The sequence below is a fragment of the Podarcis gaigeae genome, assembly GCF_964106915.1.
Source record: "Podarcis gaigeae genome assembly, chromosome: 15".
NCBI lineage: Eukaryota > Metazoa > Chordata > Lepidosauria > Squamata > Lacertidae > Podarcis > Podarcis gaigeae.
The window spans coordinates 10,314,920-10,330,719 of record NC_139692.1 but is presented as its reverse complement, the minus strand read 5'-3'; the positions used below and the strand labels follow the sequence as shown (position 1 = coordinate 10,330,719).

Below are 15,800 nucleotides of genomic sequence, written 5' to 3'. Positions count from 1 at the left end.
TGCTAAATCATGGTCATATCTTTCCAGATCTCTCAAATCTCTTGTTGTGTCACTCAGAAACAGGAGGTGGCAGGGGGGCGGGAAGATGAAGGGGAAATGATAAAGATTCAGGAGAATAGTTTTGCAAGTCATCTCTAGAGAGATAGCAGAAGAAGTCATGCAACTAGATTATGGCATACATACACATTACTATTATTTATTAAATTTGTATACTGCCCTATACTTGTAGATCTCAGGATGGTTCACAACATGTGTGATCTGAGGTTAGATACAATTATTCTCAATGTAAAACTAGGTCAAAGATGTGAGTAAGCAGAGAAAAGTGAGAAGAGCCAACACACAAGGTCTTTCCTAAATGAAGAGCAGACTTTTCCCTTCATGCCATACTAATGATGGCCTACATTCAGTGCCATTAGCACAAAAAAATACATCCTGTATAACTGTGGTAGGATGGAGAGGATAACGCCACTCCTGACTGCAGCTTTAGCTGGGAAAATATAGTCAAGGAACATGTACATGCCAGAGAGAAAGCTTAGCTTAAAAAACAAAAACCTCACTTAAATTGCATTGGAGGAGATGATAAATCCTCTCTGCTCCTCTCCTTGGGAGTCCTCTGGGCAACCTCTGCCCCCCACCCCAATGAATGGTGTCTCCTCACACTGCCTCACAGGGCCCTGGGACTTGTCTGTCCATTCCCACCAGCAAGGGATGGCAGACTGGCTGGCTGGGCTCCCTCACCCACATGCCTGCTTACCCACTTGCTTGCCGCCTCAGCTCCTGGCAACCAGCACACCCCCTGACCAGCCCGAGGCACCATTCACCTGGGGAGCTTGTAGCCAGGGCTGCTGCAACAAACAGCTGTGCAAGCCTTGGAGAGGCAGAGATGCAAGAGGGCATCAGAGGAAGGAGGAAAGGAAAGAGGGACAGAGGCCAGTGTTGACCCACGGCACCCCTGACCATCATTCAAGGCACCCCAGGGTGCCACAGCACACTGGTTGAAAAACACTGGGTTAGAACCATATGTGTGCATCTCAGTTTGTTGAGAATGTCAATCAACTCTTGAACCATTTGGTCCTTGTGGGCTGTGAATCTATGCTTGTAGGCCGCTTGTCCACTGCCATGAAACTTGAACCCTGAGGGGCCTAAGAGACTCGCCCCAAACACACACACACACAACTCCGCCCCCCAAAACAAAACCCTACAATTCAGGGAAGTTAAAGAAATGCAAGTACCTGGTCGACCGGACTAGTCTAGCCAGCAGGGTGCGCTTCTCCTCGTTAGTGAACTGCATGACACCAGGAGTTTCAAATTTCTGCCTTATCCATTGGCACTGTTCCAGATCATTAATGAACATGAACTCTACACCAATGTGTTGGCAATAGGCCATCTATTAAACACAAAAAAGGATCAACACAAAATAAAGCAAGAGAGTTGACCATCTCACAGCACAAATTAAATAAGTACTTTTTGAACAACTATATATCATCAAATAATTATGTCTTATTTATTTATCCTTCTTTTCTTCTAAAGAACGTGGGGCAGTGCATAATGGGTAATTCCATTTTACCATCATAACCATTCAGTAAGGCACACTACGCCAAGGGAGAGGCAGAAGACTGTCCAGTCATGCTTCATAGATGACCTAGGATCTGAGCTGAGGTCTTGACAATCCAAATCTTATATACTGCACCACACCGGCTCTGGATCTTGCCCGTTTCATTAATTTGAATAAGATATACTTTCCTGAAACAGTCACAATCAGGCACATGAAGACTGTGCAGTTTCATTCAAATCTGGGACTGGAAAAACAGAAGTTGAACATCTAAGGTCTTCAAATAAGCTAGTATTTTTCAAAACTTGGAAACCTATCAAGGGCTCCTCAATAAGATGATTAATAATGGCAGACAAACTTCCTTGAAAACAATAGCTTGATTACCACTAATAATCTGTCTTTGAAATGTGTAGCTGCAGGGGAATGTAGTTTACATTCACATGCAGCAGTAGTAAGACTAAAGAGGGCTGGCCAGTAACCTATGTACCTTAAAATGTGCCCCAGAATCCTTTGCAATGCACAGATGAAGTGCTAAAATGTTCCCTGAAGGTAGATGTTTGAAACTCAGAAAGGTAAGACATAACATAAGTAACTGTACTAGCTACTTTCTGAATTGGTTATGTTCAAATTTTAATACCAATGAAGGGAACTGGCAGGAGATGCAAGCAGAAGAGCAAAGGAATGTCTGGCAAGTGTTAGCAAGACTGACCTTTGCACAGCCTTGTTGGAAATTATTTTTAGGCATAGTCATGACACAGAACTAATGTAGGCAGAGGACACCAAGGTTGCATTTTCTTCACTAGGAAGTGGTGTTGCCTTATGAAGTATGTAAATTATAACCTGCTTACACAGTGGAAAGATAACTTTGAAACCCAGAATAAAAGGAGATACATTTTGAGAAGTTAAGATGGACAAGAAAAGCCACTGCGGGTGAGGAAGCTGAGTGGTTGCCTTTATTCTGCACAACACAGTTACAGAAGACAGAGACAGGAAAGGAGTGCCCCTGCCCTTGAGGTTTTCCTTCTCCTTCCCATCTCTTCCCCTTTCAAGAGTCAGCAGCAGCTGTACGTTTGCTGTGCTGAGCAAGAGGCACCCACACTGGCAAGGAAAAAAAATCTGTATGACTGCCAGAAAACAGGCATAAGAAATGCTCTTCCATCAAGAATGACCATTAAAATTTTAAGCTTTCATATGTTCATAGTTTACAGAGCACAGTAGTTTCTGTAGTTGTAACATCCAGAAGGATTGGTGTTCTCACATTTTCCCCATTGGATAACCACATTTTATCTTCTATTTCACTGCCTTTTTGAAGCTGCCAGAGCACCAGAGTTAAATATCTTATCCCTCTGCAGTATATTACCCTAATATAGTTTCTCTGGGGACAGGTTATTTCTCACAGTGTCTTATCTGCCCAAATCCTCACACACAATGCTAACATCTCTAAGGAGAATTCATACAGACTTTTAAAATGTACTTTACATTTCAGACTACAGTGTAGAATGGCATCAGCATGTAAAGTTGTACATGGGCTTCCACAATATTCCAACAAGTGGCAGCTCCCTCTGAAGACTCCTCTTGCAATTTCCAGAAGCAGAACATTGGCAACGGAAACACCACAGGCAGCTATTTCACCACCTATGAAGGGGTCCACTGCAAATTGCCTACAGGACCAGCTTGCCATCCTTCATGCAAACACTCGCTTCTTCACTCGTAATGGCCAATGGCAGCATTTCTGCTTTGCAGGGGGTTGGACCAGATGGTCCTCTGGGTCCCTTCTGACTCTACAATTCTAGGATTCTATTATTGCTTCTAATGATAGTAGTACTGCTTTTGGATACTGCAAAGGAAAAAAATTGTTTTGAGAACTCATGTTTACCAGCTGCCACTAGGGAGTAGTACGGATCAGTACTGGTGTTAAGGCAGAAGATTCAAACAGTAGGATTGTTTGTTTAATTATTTCATTTATATCTCACCTCTCTTCCAGGGAGTTCAGTGTGGCATAATTGTACTTCTCTTCTCTATTCCTACCCTCCTCAAAAGCAACCGTATGAGGTCGCTAAGGCCAAGACTGTGACTGGCCCAACATCAATCAGTGAGCTTCATGGCTGAGCAGGGATTTGAACCTTGGTCTTCCATGACCTTGTCCAATAATCTAATCATTACCCCACAGTGGCTCTCTTTCCAACACGAAGTTAATACCAACTGGAAATGTAGGTGTGATGTCACTTGGGAAATAAGGTGCCAGTGTTTATTTTGTCACACAAGTGTGTAATGGGATACTTTTTCTGGCATGGAATCATAGAGTTGTAGAGTTGGAAGGGATCACGAGAGTCATCTAGTCCAACTCCCTGCAATGCAGGAATCTTTTGCCCAGTGTGAAGATTAGCTTCTGGACTACAATGGCACTGTTAGAATATTCCGTTCCACCTTAAGGGACAGGCATGACTGTTGTGTGTCACATGCCTGTTTACACCCCAGCACAGCTTGCTGGGAACTTCCATTTGTGGATAGCTTTCACTTTTACCTGCTTGCTTTGGACATAAAGGGGAGAAGACATGTTTTCATTTTATCCTGATGTATGCTGAATAAACTGCTTGTAAATATGCTCAACACAGCCTCTCCATGCCACTTCTGTTGCGCAGCATTTTACTCTGCTGAGTGTGCGTGCCCAGCTTCTGAAGGCTTCTGAAGCTAGAGTCGCAGTTTCATGCTGATCCAAGGACTGGAGATCGCCAGGCACACTGGCTGGTGGGCTCGGGCCGGCTGGGGGCCTGTCAATTGCCCCCGATTCCTTGGCTGCATCCCAACAGTTAGCACCATGTTAAAAAGCAGACCGACCAACCGTAACTATCGCAGAGGGAAATTATTTGGGATAAATTGCTTTGTTTCTGATTAGAGTGTTGTTTGGACATCACTCCACCTTGCGAACTCTATGCACAGTGAGTTTGGGAGTGGATCTCTGGCTAATTTTTTATCCACTTTCGGCATGTAGAAGAGGAAGTGAAGATTGTGTGCTGAATTCAGCATGGCTTGGTGGGGAGCAGTGCTTTTATAGCTTATGAAAGGAACAGAGGAAAGACACAATTCTAAAACCTGTACCATGCCTTGTTATGTATACACTGGGGTAGGGAGGGAAGAAAAGTGACAACATCCAAACAGTGCTGACTCTCCAAGGCTCCTGCATCCCGTGCAGGTCTCTTACCTCTAAACGGCGGATGATTTCCCGAAGAGGGAGAGCAGATTCTTTTCCTCCAATGAAAGTGGTAGTGGGCAAGTGAAAAACCTTGTCGAGGTCCGATTCGTCCAGCCCATAAAACCCTGCAGAATTTTCATGGGTAGGAGAAGGCAAAAAAGGAGTGGGAAGAGGCGTTCAATGCAGACAGCCGCAGCACAGGAACCAGGTTTTGGTGAAGGAGGGGAGGGACAAGAAAGCAGCACAAAATAAGCATGAAGGAGGTTTGTACGAACAAAAAAAGAGGTGGCAATTAAAATGATGAACAGGTAAGCAAGAACAAAAAAGGTTACCGTAAAAGGCACGGAGGGTGTAAACACAGGTAATATACTTGCCGTTAAAATTGGTAATTAAATCCAGGGGAGGAATCAATAAGAATTTTAGACCCACATTCACACATTTTTTTTGGATGTTAAAGACAAAAAAAGTATTGCAAAAATACATTGTCACCACATTTCACCACATATTTAAAATTAAAAGTAAAATGAAGCAGGAAATAAAAGAGTTAAAGGCCCAGCTCCCAGAACCAAAAAGTAGAAAAGCAGCATGATTATGTATCAGTTTTAGGGTTCTGTGTAGGACTCTCCTGAATAGCTCACTCCATGGGAACAAAGATTTGAGAATGAACTGGACTCTGCAAACAACGCTTTTCACAGGCCTCACAAAGGTTTTGCTTCCACCAAATTTCAAAATTCTCTCTCAGCAATACATTTAAGCATCCACTATTCACGTTTACTGTGCAGGAGCACAGACCAGAAGCATCTTATTATTACCAATATTAAAATACTTCAGCATCAATTGCTGGAATAATTAAGGAGTGTTCAGCTGAAGATCATACAACTGAGAGCCAGAAGGTTGTCTATAAAAAGATATGCCAACTAATCCAAGTGGAGATTTTGCATAGCAACTTGACAAGCGTTTTCGACATTAAAGAAAAACTCCTTAATGATGATCAACTTAGTATCTAGTGAGAAACTATTCTGGGAGGAGTTTTGTAACAGAAAGCAATTCAGCTTGCCAGACAGAACAATTCTGCCTCTCCTCCCCAGCCACGCTGTTCCAGGAGGTTCTCCTAATACTCCCCCCCCAAAGCCCTTTTCAGGGGACAAGAGGGGAGGACAGGCGGAAAGTCCCGTAGAGCAAGCAGAAGTTCTGGCATAGGGCTTCCACTGATGGGACTCATTAGCTGAATCCAGCCCTTTATGTGTTTTGAAATTTCTATTCCGCCTTTGACCTTAAAGTAAGCACTACATGCAACTAACCAAAAACAGTTAAACACAAACTGAAACAGAGGAACCATCTTAAACCTAAGACAATAGAAGCTCACAGACCAGCAAAATCATCATGAAGCCAAGGGGAGACAAAAGCCAAACAAAGGACAGACTAATGTCCTGTCTAAAATGCTGCAAGATGATGGCATAAGGCCACTGGCAACAGGCATGGATGGTTTTCTCGGAGCAGGGAGATCCACGTAACCAAGGCCCTCTTCCCTGTTACCACCAGCAAGATTTCAGACGGCGGCAAGACACAAGAAAGGGCTTCTACAGCTGATCTAAAGGGCTCAAAGAAAAGACTGTACACGTTATGTCATTTTTCTTCCTGCATCAGGCCGATTGCAAAGCAATCAGTTCCCACCAGACACTTCTGCTTCATCTGTCAGTAGAAGATTACATAGACTTGGAAGCAGACTGGTAGGCAGAGCTACAATGCTGCTTGATAAAGAGTTGCTACTGAACATTTTAATGATATGCCAAATTCTCACTCCTTGCTGCCATGTTTAGTCCTCTGTATCCCATGCTGCTCTCCCACCAGGGGGGCAAGGAAACAAAGTCTGACTAAACTAGGGGTTGGGTCGGGAATTGCTTCTGGCATTTCCTTATCTTCCTCATCTCTTGCAAACAAACAGGTTTTGTTTCTTGCAAAGACAGGTGGGTGGTCCACCTGACTTCATAATGGCAAGAGGTGACTGACACTTGTCAAAGCTTGAAGGTCACTGTAACAGATAATTGACTGATTGTTGGTTACAGGGAACCCCTTTGAAGCATCTGCAGAGGGCAAAATGCTCCTATCATTGGAACATTTCCTCCTTTGTAGAGAAAGCTGTTTATATTCAAAGCACTTCCTCCAGTGCTTTGAATATAAATTGCTCCCCTGGGAAAAGAAAAACAAAGTTTTTAAAAAAGTTTTTAAATTGAGCATTTTTTCATCTCTTCTGAGAAAGCAGTGAAGGAAGTGCTTTGAATCAGAGCTACTTCCTCCAGCTCCCTGGGCCAATCCCAGTGAACTGTTGGGACTTTGGCTGCGCAGGTACTCTTCAAGTACCACCAGCTGACTGTTGTTGCTTGGAAAGGGAGCTCTGCGCTGTACTTTAGGGCTCCAGTGATCAGCTGACAGCCAGGGCTTCAAAGTGCCTTGCAAATAACTGCACCCAGTGGTGATCAGCTGGGTCCTCCACCCCTTTTTTTTGGTCCAGCTTTACTTGCCCCGTACTAGACACCATTTATGATTGGAGGTATGATGCCTTCACATAGGCAATAAGGAAGGGCCAATGGAATGCCTGTTATCTTCATTATGCCTGGCGGACCAAATGGGGAGGCATGGTGGGCCTAATTAGGTTCACTGTCAAGAGATCGTCCCCCCAACTCCAGCTGAAACACGATACAGTACTTGAAATTTTGCTTTCATATTGATGGCAACCTGAATCAAGTGTAGTTCTGTCCTCAGGAGGAAGACTTGGGTAATTCCCATACCTTATTGTTGTTGTTTGTTTAGTTGTGTCCGGCTCTTCGTGACCCCATGGACCAGAGCACTCCTGTCTTCCACTGCCTCCCGCAGTTTGGTCATACCTTATTACCCAGGTCTAATGCCTGTGTTTGGCACTTGCTGGTTTTTAAAATCTACATTGTTGGTTCACAGAATAAGCTCTTTCGTAAAAGGGGTGGGTGGGAATTGCATGGGGAAACCAAACATTGTTCTTGTGTCAGAACATATTGTGCTAGCTGCTTTCTGGGTCTCCCTTTTGCTTTGTTGTAAAAACCGAAGCATTTTTTTAAATTGTGAAAGTTTCAATTAAGGGAAGATCTCAGAGTGACTTTAAATTCATCTGATAGCTACATTAGTCCTGCTCGTTAGAAGTAATTCTCATCTGTTTGGAAATTCAGTGCATAGACCTGTTAATATTATGTATCAAGAGGTATGAGAGAGATGCTTTTTTCTAATTCACCCATTAGAAAAAAGCATCTATCAAGTAATTTTTAATGCTTATTATTATTAGCAGAAATATGACATGAACACACCCTCAACCTGAAGGACATCATTTTGCTACCCTGGATGCAGAATCAGGCTAGGGTAAGGCAAGTCATTCTGTTACTCACCACTGCATCTCCCATCCCAGTAGAGATGCTGAAGTAGGGAGAATGTGATTAGCAGGGATTTTAAAGTTACAAACGCTGAGAGAGAGAGAGAAAGGAAAGGAAAGGACCGAGGGTATACTATCCACAAACGGGCTGCTGCAGGAGCAAACCAGCCTTTGCTTTTTTATTTAACTCCATAAATTTCTGATGGTTGGAAAGACTGTGGGAGTATGACCAGGGTTTTTGTCTTTTGTTTTGTTTAAAAAAAACACCCATTTAGTTGGCTATAGTCATAACTTTTTAAAGTTGTCTTCTGTTTAGGGACATTAGATCCCAATAAGTGAGATAGCCATTTGTTTATCTACAGAGATTTTACAGAGACAAATCCAAACCAAGGCCAACAGTAGGTTTGATTTAGGAGGAGAATACAGTATCATGTGACAACAGGAAAGCTAAATATTCATTCTTGTGCATGCAGCAAGGAAGCATTTTCTTAATATGCTTTACTTCTTAATTGTCACCTATATGCATTGCAACATACCAGCCTGCCAGAAAGAAGCCCAGATTAGCTATGAAACGGAAAGCACCACACATAGTGTGGGATTCATCTCTCTTTAGAAATATTTTGCTCTGTTCAACTGGATAAAAAAACAGTCACTTGGAAATTATGATTAAGCATTTGGACACTGCAGTATCCAACTCACAGCATAAGACTACCATGAGATGGGAATCTCTTAGCAAGATAGAAAAATAACCAAGCCTGGCTATTTAGATGCCTGAATGTCACTGCCAGAAGTCTGGCACCTACATAAATGTAACATTTACTTTTGTGCACCAAATAATATTAAATCACACAAGTCAGGTTAAGTATCAAAGGCACTTGAGTAAGTGCTCTAATGAACATGTGACAACAATTAAGACAGTACTCAACACAACAAACAATGGCAAACAAACAGTAGGAAAAAATGGCTACCACTCAATTAAATAAAGAGGTATGTAATTTGGGAGGAAGATGATGATGAAGCACTTTGGTCAGATACATTCCAAACCACTCTCAGAAGAAAACAAACACTGTTTGACATGGGGGCAAGCCGCAACTTTACCTAAACTATACAGGCTCAGAGTCAACTATTCAGAGAGTCCTAATCTCCAGAAGGGGTTAGACGTTCATTATTTGCATACCTCCTACTGTTAGCACTCTCAGCCGCTCCTTGAATACTGCAAGATCTGGGAGAAGGGGGTAAGGTGGGATGCAGAAAGGAGAAGACAGAGAGACCCAGTCAAAGTTAGTTTTTTAAAAACCCCAAAGAACCGCAGAAGTAGCAATATACAGGGAAAGTCAACGTTTTAAACAGTACTCACAAGCACACCGTCAACACCACCATAGGAAAGGAGGTTAGAATGAAGGATGACTGCAATACTACAGGGGGGAAATCCTTGAATGAATCTTTCAGAGCCAGCCATATAAGCCATACAGAGAAAAAGAGGTGTGAAAGTTACCCGATACACAGCAGTTAAGCTACATGGTTTGAGATCTCCTCGTTGTTTCCTTATGTAAAATGTGCAAGCGCGGGGGGGGGGGGGGAGAGTTCAGAGCATCAACTGTGGAACAAGCGGTCTTTAGAGCAGGAGCCTAGTTTAAAAAGTACAAATGAATAAACGAAAGCCTTCTTACAGAATCCCATATCTGCTCCAGCTGAAGTAACCTCTTAGCACTTTCATATCCCATTCTACCTCTGTGGAGCTCAAGGCAATGTACAAAGTGTTCACACAATTTATCCTCACTAACAACCCTGTGAGATAGTCAAAACAAAAAAAAATCCTTCCAGTAGCACCTTAAAGACCAACTAAGTCAGTTCTTGGTATGAGCTTTCGTGTGCATGCACACTTCTTCAGATACTTCTGTGAGATAGATTAGACTGAAAGATGTTAAAGGCTAATGAGTTTCACAGCTGAGACCGTGTATCCTATGTTTTTTCTCAACAAGCTAACTATTGACTACTCTGGCTCACCTGCTTTTCGGTTTGTCAAAGTCAGAACAACTGTCAATGGCTTTGCTTTAAAGTTTAAACCTAGCTTGGCTATCAACAGAGATTTCAAAGGCACCTCCTAATAAGGAACAATTTACTGGCAGGGTAATTTATTGGCAGGATTTTGCTAAACAGAAACTTATTGTGTACTACTGCAAGTCACTGCTGCTATGACTCATCCTTCTCAAATGGCCTCGACACCCAAAAGCTTCTTCTGGGAGGGAAAGCATCAAACCCTTTATCACAGGGAGCTGAGTAGGCACCTTCCTAAGCATGTTCATATGACCCTCTTGAGGTTCAGAGCTTCCACCACAGGATGATGATTAGCTTGGAATGTAACCATAAACAACTTTGTTCTCTGTATGCAGTTGTAAGCAGCTATAGCAAGATTCCTTTGTGCAACAGTATTTCAGTTGTGCCTCAGCCCCTGAACTAACGATCAGGTTGTGCTGATTGAATCATGGGTATGGTAGAGATATTTGAGAAAGCTTTGAATATCAAGGGTAGATCATGCCATACGATGTGCTTAGCTCCATAAGAAGGCTGAGTGAATTGCACAAAGGCTTTGTTGACATCTGTTTGTCTCGGGAGACAATGGAGTGTGCCCAAGGGGGTGAAGTCAAACTGCTGCCCAGGTGACAAGACCCCGCCCCATCGGCTTCACTGATGTGGTCCACAGAAAGCAAAGCAATACATCTGGCACCAGCTTGGCTGCAGGAGTTGCTGTAAGGAGCCCACAAGGGGCCACCCAACCGTCTTAGGGACTCCACTCTGGATTTGTGTAGGGTTTACTCCTTAGGTTTTTCTTCTGAATATATCTAGCAAGGCAAAAGAGGTTTGGGATCAGAGTTTTCCTTCTCCTAGATGGGCTACCTTCCCAGGTTGACGAGCCCAACCTGCTCCTCACTTCTCTCTGAAGCACTTGCAGAAACTGCCTTCTTAAGCATTGGACCCACTTTTGGTCTCATCTGATCAATTTGCTGGATCCTGTATTCGCATGCAGGGCAAGTCCTAACTCACCAACGGTTTAAGACCCATCGTCTACCCTCACTCGGTTTAGCTGGCCAGTTGAAGTCGTTCCTAAGGTGTGGCCACTGTCACATGCTGACAGCTTCCAGGAGCCACAGATGAGAGCTGAGTACAAGTTGGGGCCAAAGGCGGACAAACTACCCCAGAGGTACCCAGTCATTTACAGACTGGCACATCCCCTACTCCTTCCCAAAAGCCATTAGTGTAGACAATGGCCAGTGTACTCACTCACGTGTTGTCCTCAGATTCTCTCAAGTACCAGTCCACAGGGGAGGTTATATTCCTCTCAGGTTAGTTTGGAGGGAGGTAAAACAAATTTATGGGTTGCTGTCCCAAGGAACATCATGCCTTGTCCTGCAGCTTTCCAAATGATTTCTCAGCACCATTAGCCATTAAATGAAGGAGAGGATCACATATATTGTAGAGTGACTCAGGTTCCTTCATAGGATCCCTGGAAAGATGGATCCAGAGCAAATATAACAAGGCAACTATTTTGAAGAGCAAAGGGCATAATTCTGTGAAAGATGTTATGGTTCATGATGTAGGAACAAGACAAAACCTGTCACCCATGCTCCATAGTCTGTCGCTGCTCCTTGCCATTGTTGGAGTGGCACCTGATAAAATCTGAGGACAATTCATTGATGAGTTTATTGTCCCAGGTGTTAGTCTAGATTTTGGTTCATACCATGCCTCTATGCATGGTGCAAACTGTATTAGAGAAAGGAATGAATCGAATATGGCCTAACAAATGGAACAAATCAATTTAGTCTAGAACAGATGATGTCCAAGCGGCTGCTTTACATAACTTTCTCTAGGAAACTTTGGAAGTGACAAATTTCTAAAGAATGTTAAGTTGAAAATTTAACCATTCTACAAAAGTATTTCCATTTCACATGGTAAATCCTACTGGAGGACTGCTTATGTTAGACCACAAGAGTTCAAAACATTCACTGAACTCAAATGTCACATAATCAACCACAGCATGCAAGGACTGGGAGTCTTCATGTTCTGTGCTGAGTATTTTGGGATTGGGTCCCAGGAGCAAATCAGTTAGAAACAGGAAATTTGTGTGGGTGGGCAAAAAGGTAGCTGCACAGCACCATTCCCTGACTCAAGGGCAAGAATGGACTGACTCACAGAAGCAGAGAGCCTGCCCTTCCAAAGACCTCCTGAGACAATGTGGACTGAATATTCTGTTTCCAGCCATAGGTTTGTTGCTAGACCTTGAAGGCCTGCTAATAAAAACAAACAAACAACTAGCATGACATTTTCTGCTGAGTCAAAATACAGCAGAGGCTGCAGAAAAGGAAGGTGATGTGCCTACAGTCTCTGATTGGTTCTGTGTCTGTGTTTTACTGGCCTGAATGCAGCATAACCTATCTTGTAGAACAGCACTGTAGAGGAGTAAGATTTAAACAGCAACAATTCTATTTACATTTTATGGAGGAAGGAATGCTTGTTCTTCAAGGGTATACGGTTGTAATAATAATATCTGCACTGGATATTGGTGAGACACCAATTAAACAATTAATATAGTGCTGTGAAAGCAAGGAATAAAACAAGATAACGGGATATTTTGAATGAGAAAATGTACTTCTGAATCTCCCTGTCTTAATTATAAAATACTTGTATCCAAGGAATAAAATGTCAAAATGTACAAAAAGGGGGAACTGTATTATAGCAACAACTGAAGTCATTCTGCTAGATCACTTAAAACGGGCATCCTCAAACTCGGCCCTCCAGATGTTTTTGGCCCACAACTCCCATGATCCATAGCTAGCAGGACCAGTGGTCAGGGAGGATGGGAATTGTAGTCTCAAAACATCTGGAGGACCAGGCCTGACACCGAGTTTGAGGAAGCCTGACTTAAAAGGTCAACATTTCCGCCCCACTAAAATGTAAGCCACACTTCAATGGCTACTATCAACCACCTTCCACGTGACTCTCCCTAATTGGCATTTTCATATCTAGGAACATAGTGACTTTGTACTTGTTTGAATTCATGGTTTAAAAGGCAGGCACACAAGCTCAGCAGCACAAGGCCAGTGCTTATCTCTACAAATTGTACTTTAGGATTATTTGGGACCAAAAATAATCACAGAGTTTATTCCTATGTACAGCAAGAAGTTCAACATAACAAGATGAATACCTATACAAACCTCTTCCATAGAAGTTGATAAACTGCAAATGGGTATCACTTAGCTTTCAGCAGCAAATAATGCATTCAGCATAAAAACCACATTAGCACAGCGCTTCTACTATCAAAGGACAATAGTAACAAATTCATCCTTTCAGTGCTGCTAATCAGCAGAGAAGGGTTCTAGAAATGGCGGAACCTCTTCTCAGTAAGAATTTGGCCTCCCCCCCCCAATACTAGCTAGATTTGAATTATCTTATCCTATTTTTATTTATTTCATGAAAATTATACACCACTTGATTATAAACCCCCCCCCCCAAAGTTATACTGTATGTGTTGTGTGAAATTAATTAGTTTCAAAGGAAATAGCAAGATATGTCTCTGAAAGCTTATTTTGCGGCTGGCTTATCTCCCAAGAGGCACAAGTTGTATTTACTTATAGTCCCCCATTCTTTGCCTGCAGTATGAATGGGGCATTGGTATGAAACATCTGGCTGCAGGAGTCCCTTTCTTACAAACAGATATTACTATAAGAGCTCCGCCCTGCTCTTGATACAGGCCAGGTTTGCATGCAAAGCTAAGCCATGGTTTATTAAACAATATTTAGTATGATAATCTTCAAACTGCCTAGCAGCTGAACTATGGTATGTTAACTATCAACAAACTGTGATGTGAAACCATGGCTTGTTGTTGGATTCCGAAAGCTTGACCTGTTATATCTATGAAATGGCATATGTGTGGATCAGACGTATATCTTTAGATTTGGTTTGTTTGCTTACCCTGTTCGAGTTGCCTGCCAAGCAGCCTTTAAGAGCAGACCTGCTTGCCTTTATGTCTATAAGCACATTTATAAAGAAGCACTAAAAAGGAATTCAGTTTCCCAAAAAGGAAGTAGAGCTTGCAAAAACAAATAAACTATGTTGAGGTACAGTGTGTGCCAGCTGTTCCAATGCACATCCCAGAAAAACCAGCTGGTGTGTGGCTGGTGCATAACTCACCAGATTGCTTCAAGTTTACTAATACAGGGAGCAGCTCCCCTGTGTCATGAACTATGCTCAGTAATAATTTCAAGAGCAAATTATCTTGAAGTTAAACAAAACTGCTTTTTAACAAACTTTTTCTGAGCTACAGGTCTGTTGCAATAAGCACTCCGTAAAATCCTGTCAAGACACAGCACCCAATTTTAAGCCTATTGAGCTTAAAGCAATGCTTGAGAAAGCAGCTATAGAGAGAGCAACCAACTGCTTACATGTGGAAAGTAAACATAACTCAGTGATAGAATACATGCTTTGCACACAGAAGATCCTGGGTTCAATCCCTGGCACATCCACTTAAAAGGCTCAGGTAGAAGGTGATGGAAAAGGCTTCAGCCCTGACATCCTGGAGAGACACAGCCAGTCAAAGTAGACAATACTGGACTAGGCAGACAAATGGTTTGGTACAAGGTAGTTTCCTATGTATTCCAGAATTTGTTCAGGATCCTGAGGAAGAGAGGTGGTAAGCAGGGCCCTTCCATCAGCTCTGCTAAGATACCAGGCACATTTGGCTCTCCCTCAGTTTTCACCTAACAGTACCCATTGCATCAGGCTACCTGAACTGCTTCCACCCATCTGGTTGTTGTATGAGCTTTAACTTTTAAGAACTAGTGCCTGAGCTTGCACACATTTGCCCATTTTGTAGTATGCCCATTTTGTTATAGTACAGAGTATACACAACTACGATAATTCCACACCGGACAGAAACTGATGCTGCTATATCAGTGTGAATACACTTTTGGCTACCATTGTTCTAAGGCAACATGAACCACTCTACACCTTACTTCTCAAACTGAGTTTGCAGTGTCCATTGCCACAGATAACTTGGCATGTAAGGTGGCACATATTTCTCAGAATACAACCTAGCTACTGTCTGAGAGCCCCATAAGACTGGATAAGATACTAAATATTAGTAGATTAAAAAATCATCACTTGTGAATATTTAATATCCCAGTTAACTTTATTTAATGTGAAACAGCTTTGATTTCACTCTCTGATCAGAAAAAGATTATCTAAAGAATTTCATACATACACTGTCTATGCAAGGTAGCAGAGTTATATACAGCTTTATTAAAATCTTAGGATTCACATATATGAACATGTATAAAACTGGTGGTGGTGTAACTCTACCCTTGTGAAGTATTAATGACAGACTTCAAGAGTAATAATGAATCTATTATCAAGCAGGGACATAAGTAAAATAGAGCCAGATTCTCTATGCTGCAGGGACCCACCTATGATTTCCCCCCTCAAAATGTCTATTCCATCTTAATTCATCACCACCACTCCACTGTAAAGGGGTGCTGCACTCCACTGTCCTGTATCTGACATACTTGCTGAAGATGATTTAATGTGTGTAATGTCAAAGGAGTACTGTAGAACACATTAGGGATCCCCTCCAAAGGCCTGAAAAGAACCCCTAGACTTCACGA

At 42.5% G+C, this 15,800-nt stretch overlaps 1 protein-coding gene across 6 annotated transcripts in view; it reads right to left on the bottom strand.

Moving 5' to 3' along the window:
- OGDH (oxoglutarate dehydrogenase) overlaps positions 1-15,800 on the bottom strand; it is a 55,563-nt gene that overhangs the window by 19,388 nt on the left and 20,375 nt on the right. For 2 of the 6 annotated variants that reach the window (XM_083713463.1, XM_083713462.1), the window contains exons 5-7: positions 9,320-9,364; positions 4,755-4,870; positions 1,233-1,387 (exon numbers count right to left, since the gene is read on the bottom strand). In XM_083713463.1, the coding sequence (XP_083569589.1) occupies positions 1,233-1,387; positions 4,755-4,870; positions 9,320-9,364 (316 nt within the window). Of the gene's footprint in view, positions 1-1,232; positions 1,388-4,754; positions 7,113-7,159; positions 9,931-10,037; positions 11,774-15,800 lie in introns of those variants that run through there. The other 4 variants (XM_083713464.1, XM_083713465.1, XM_083713467.1 and 1 more) reach the window with 3 other exon arrangements.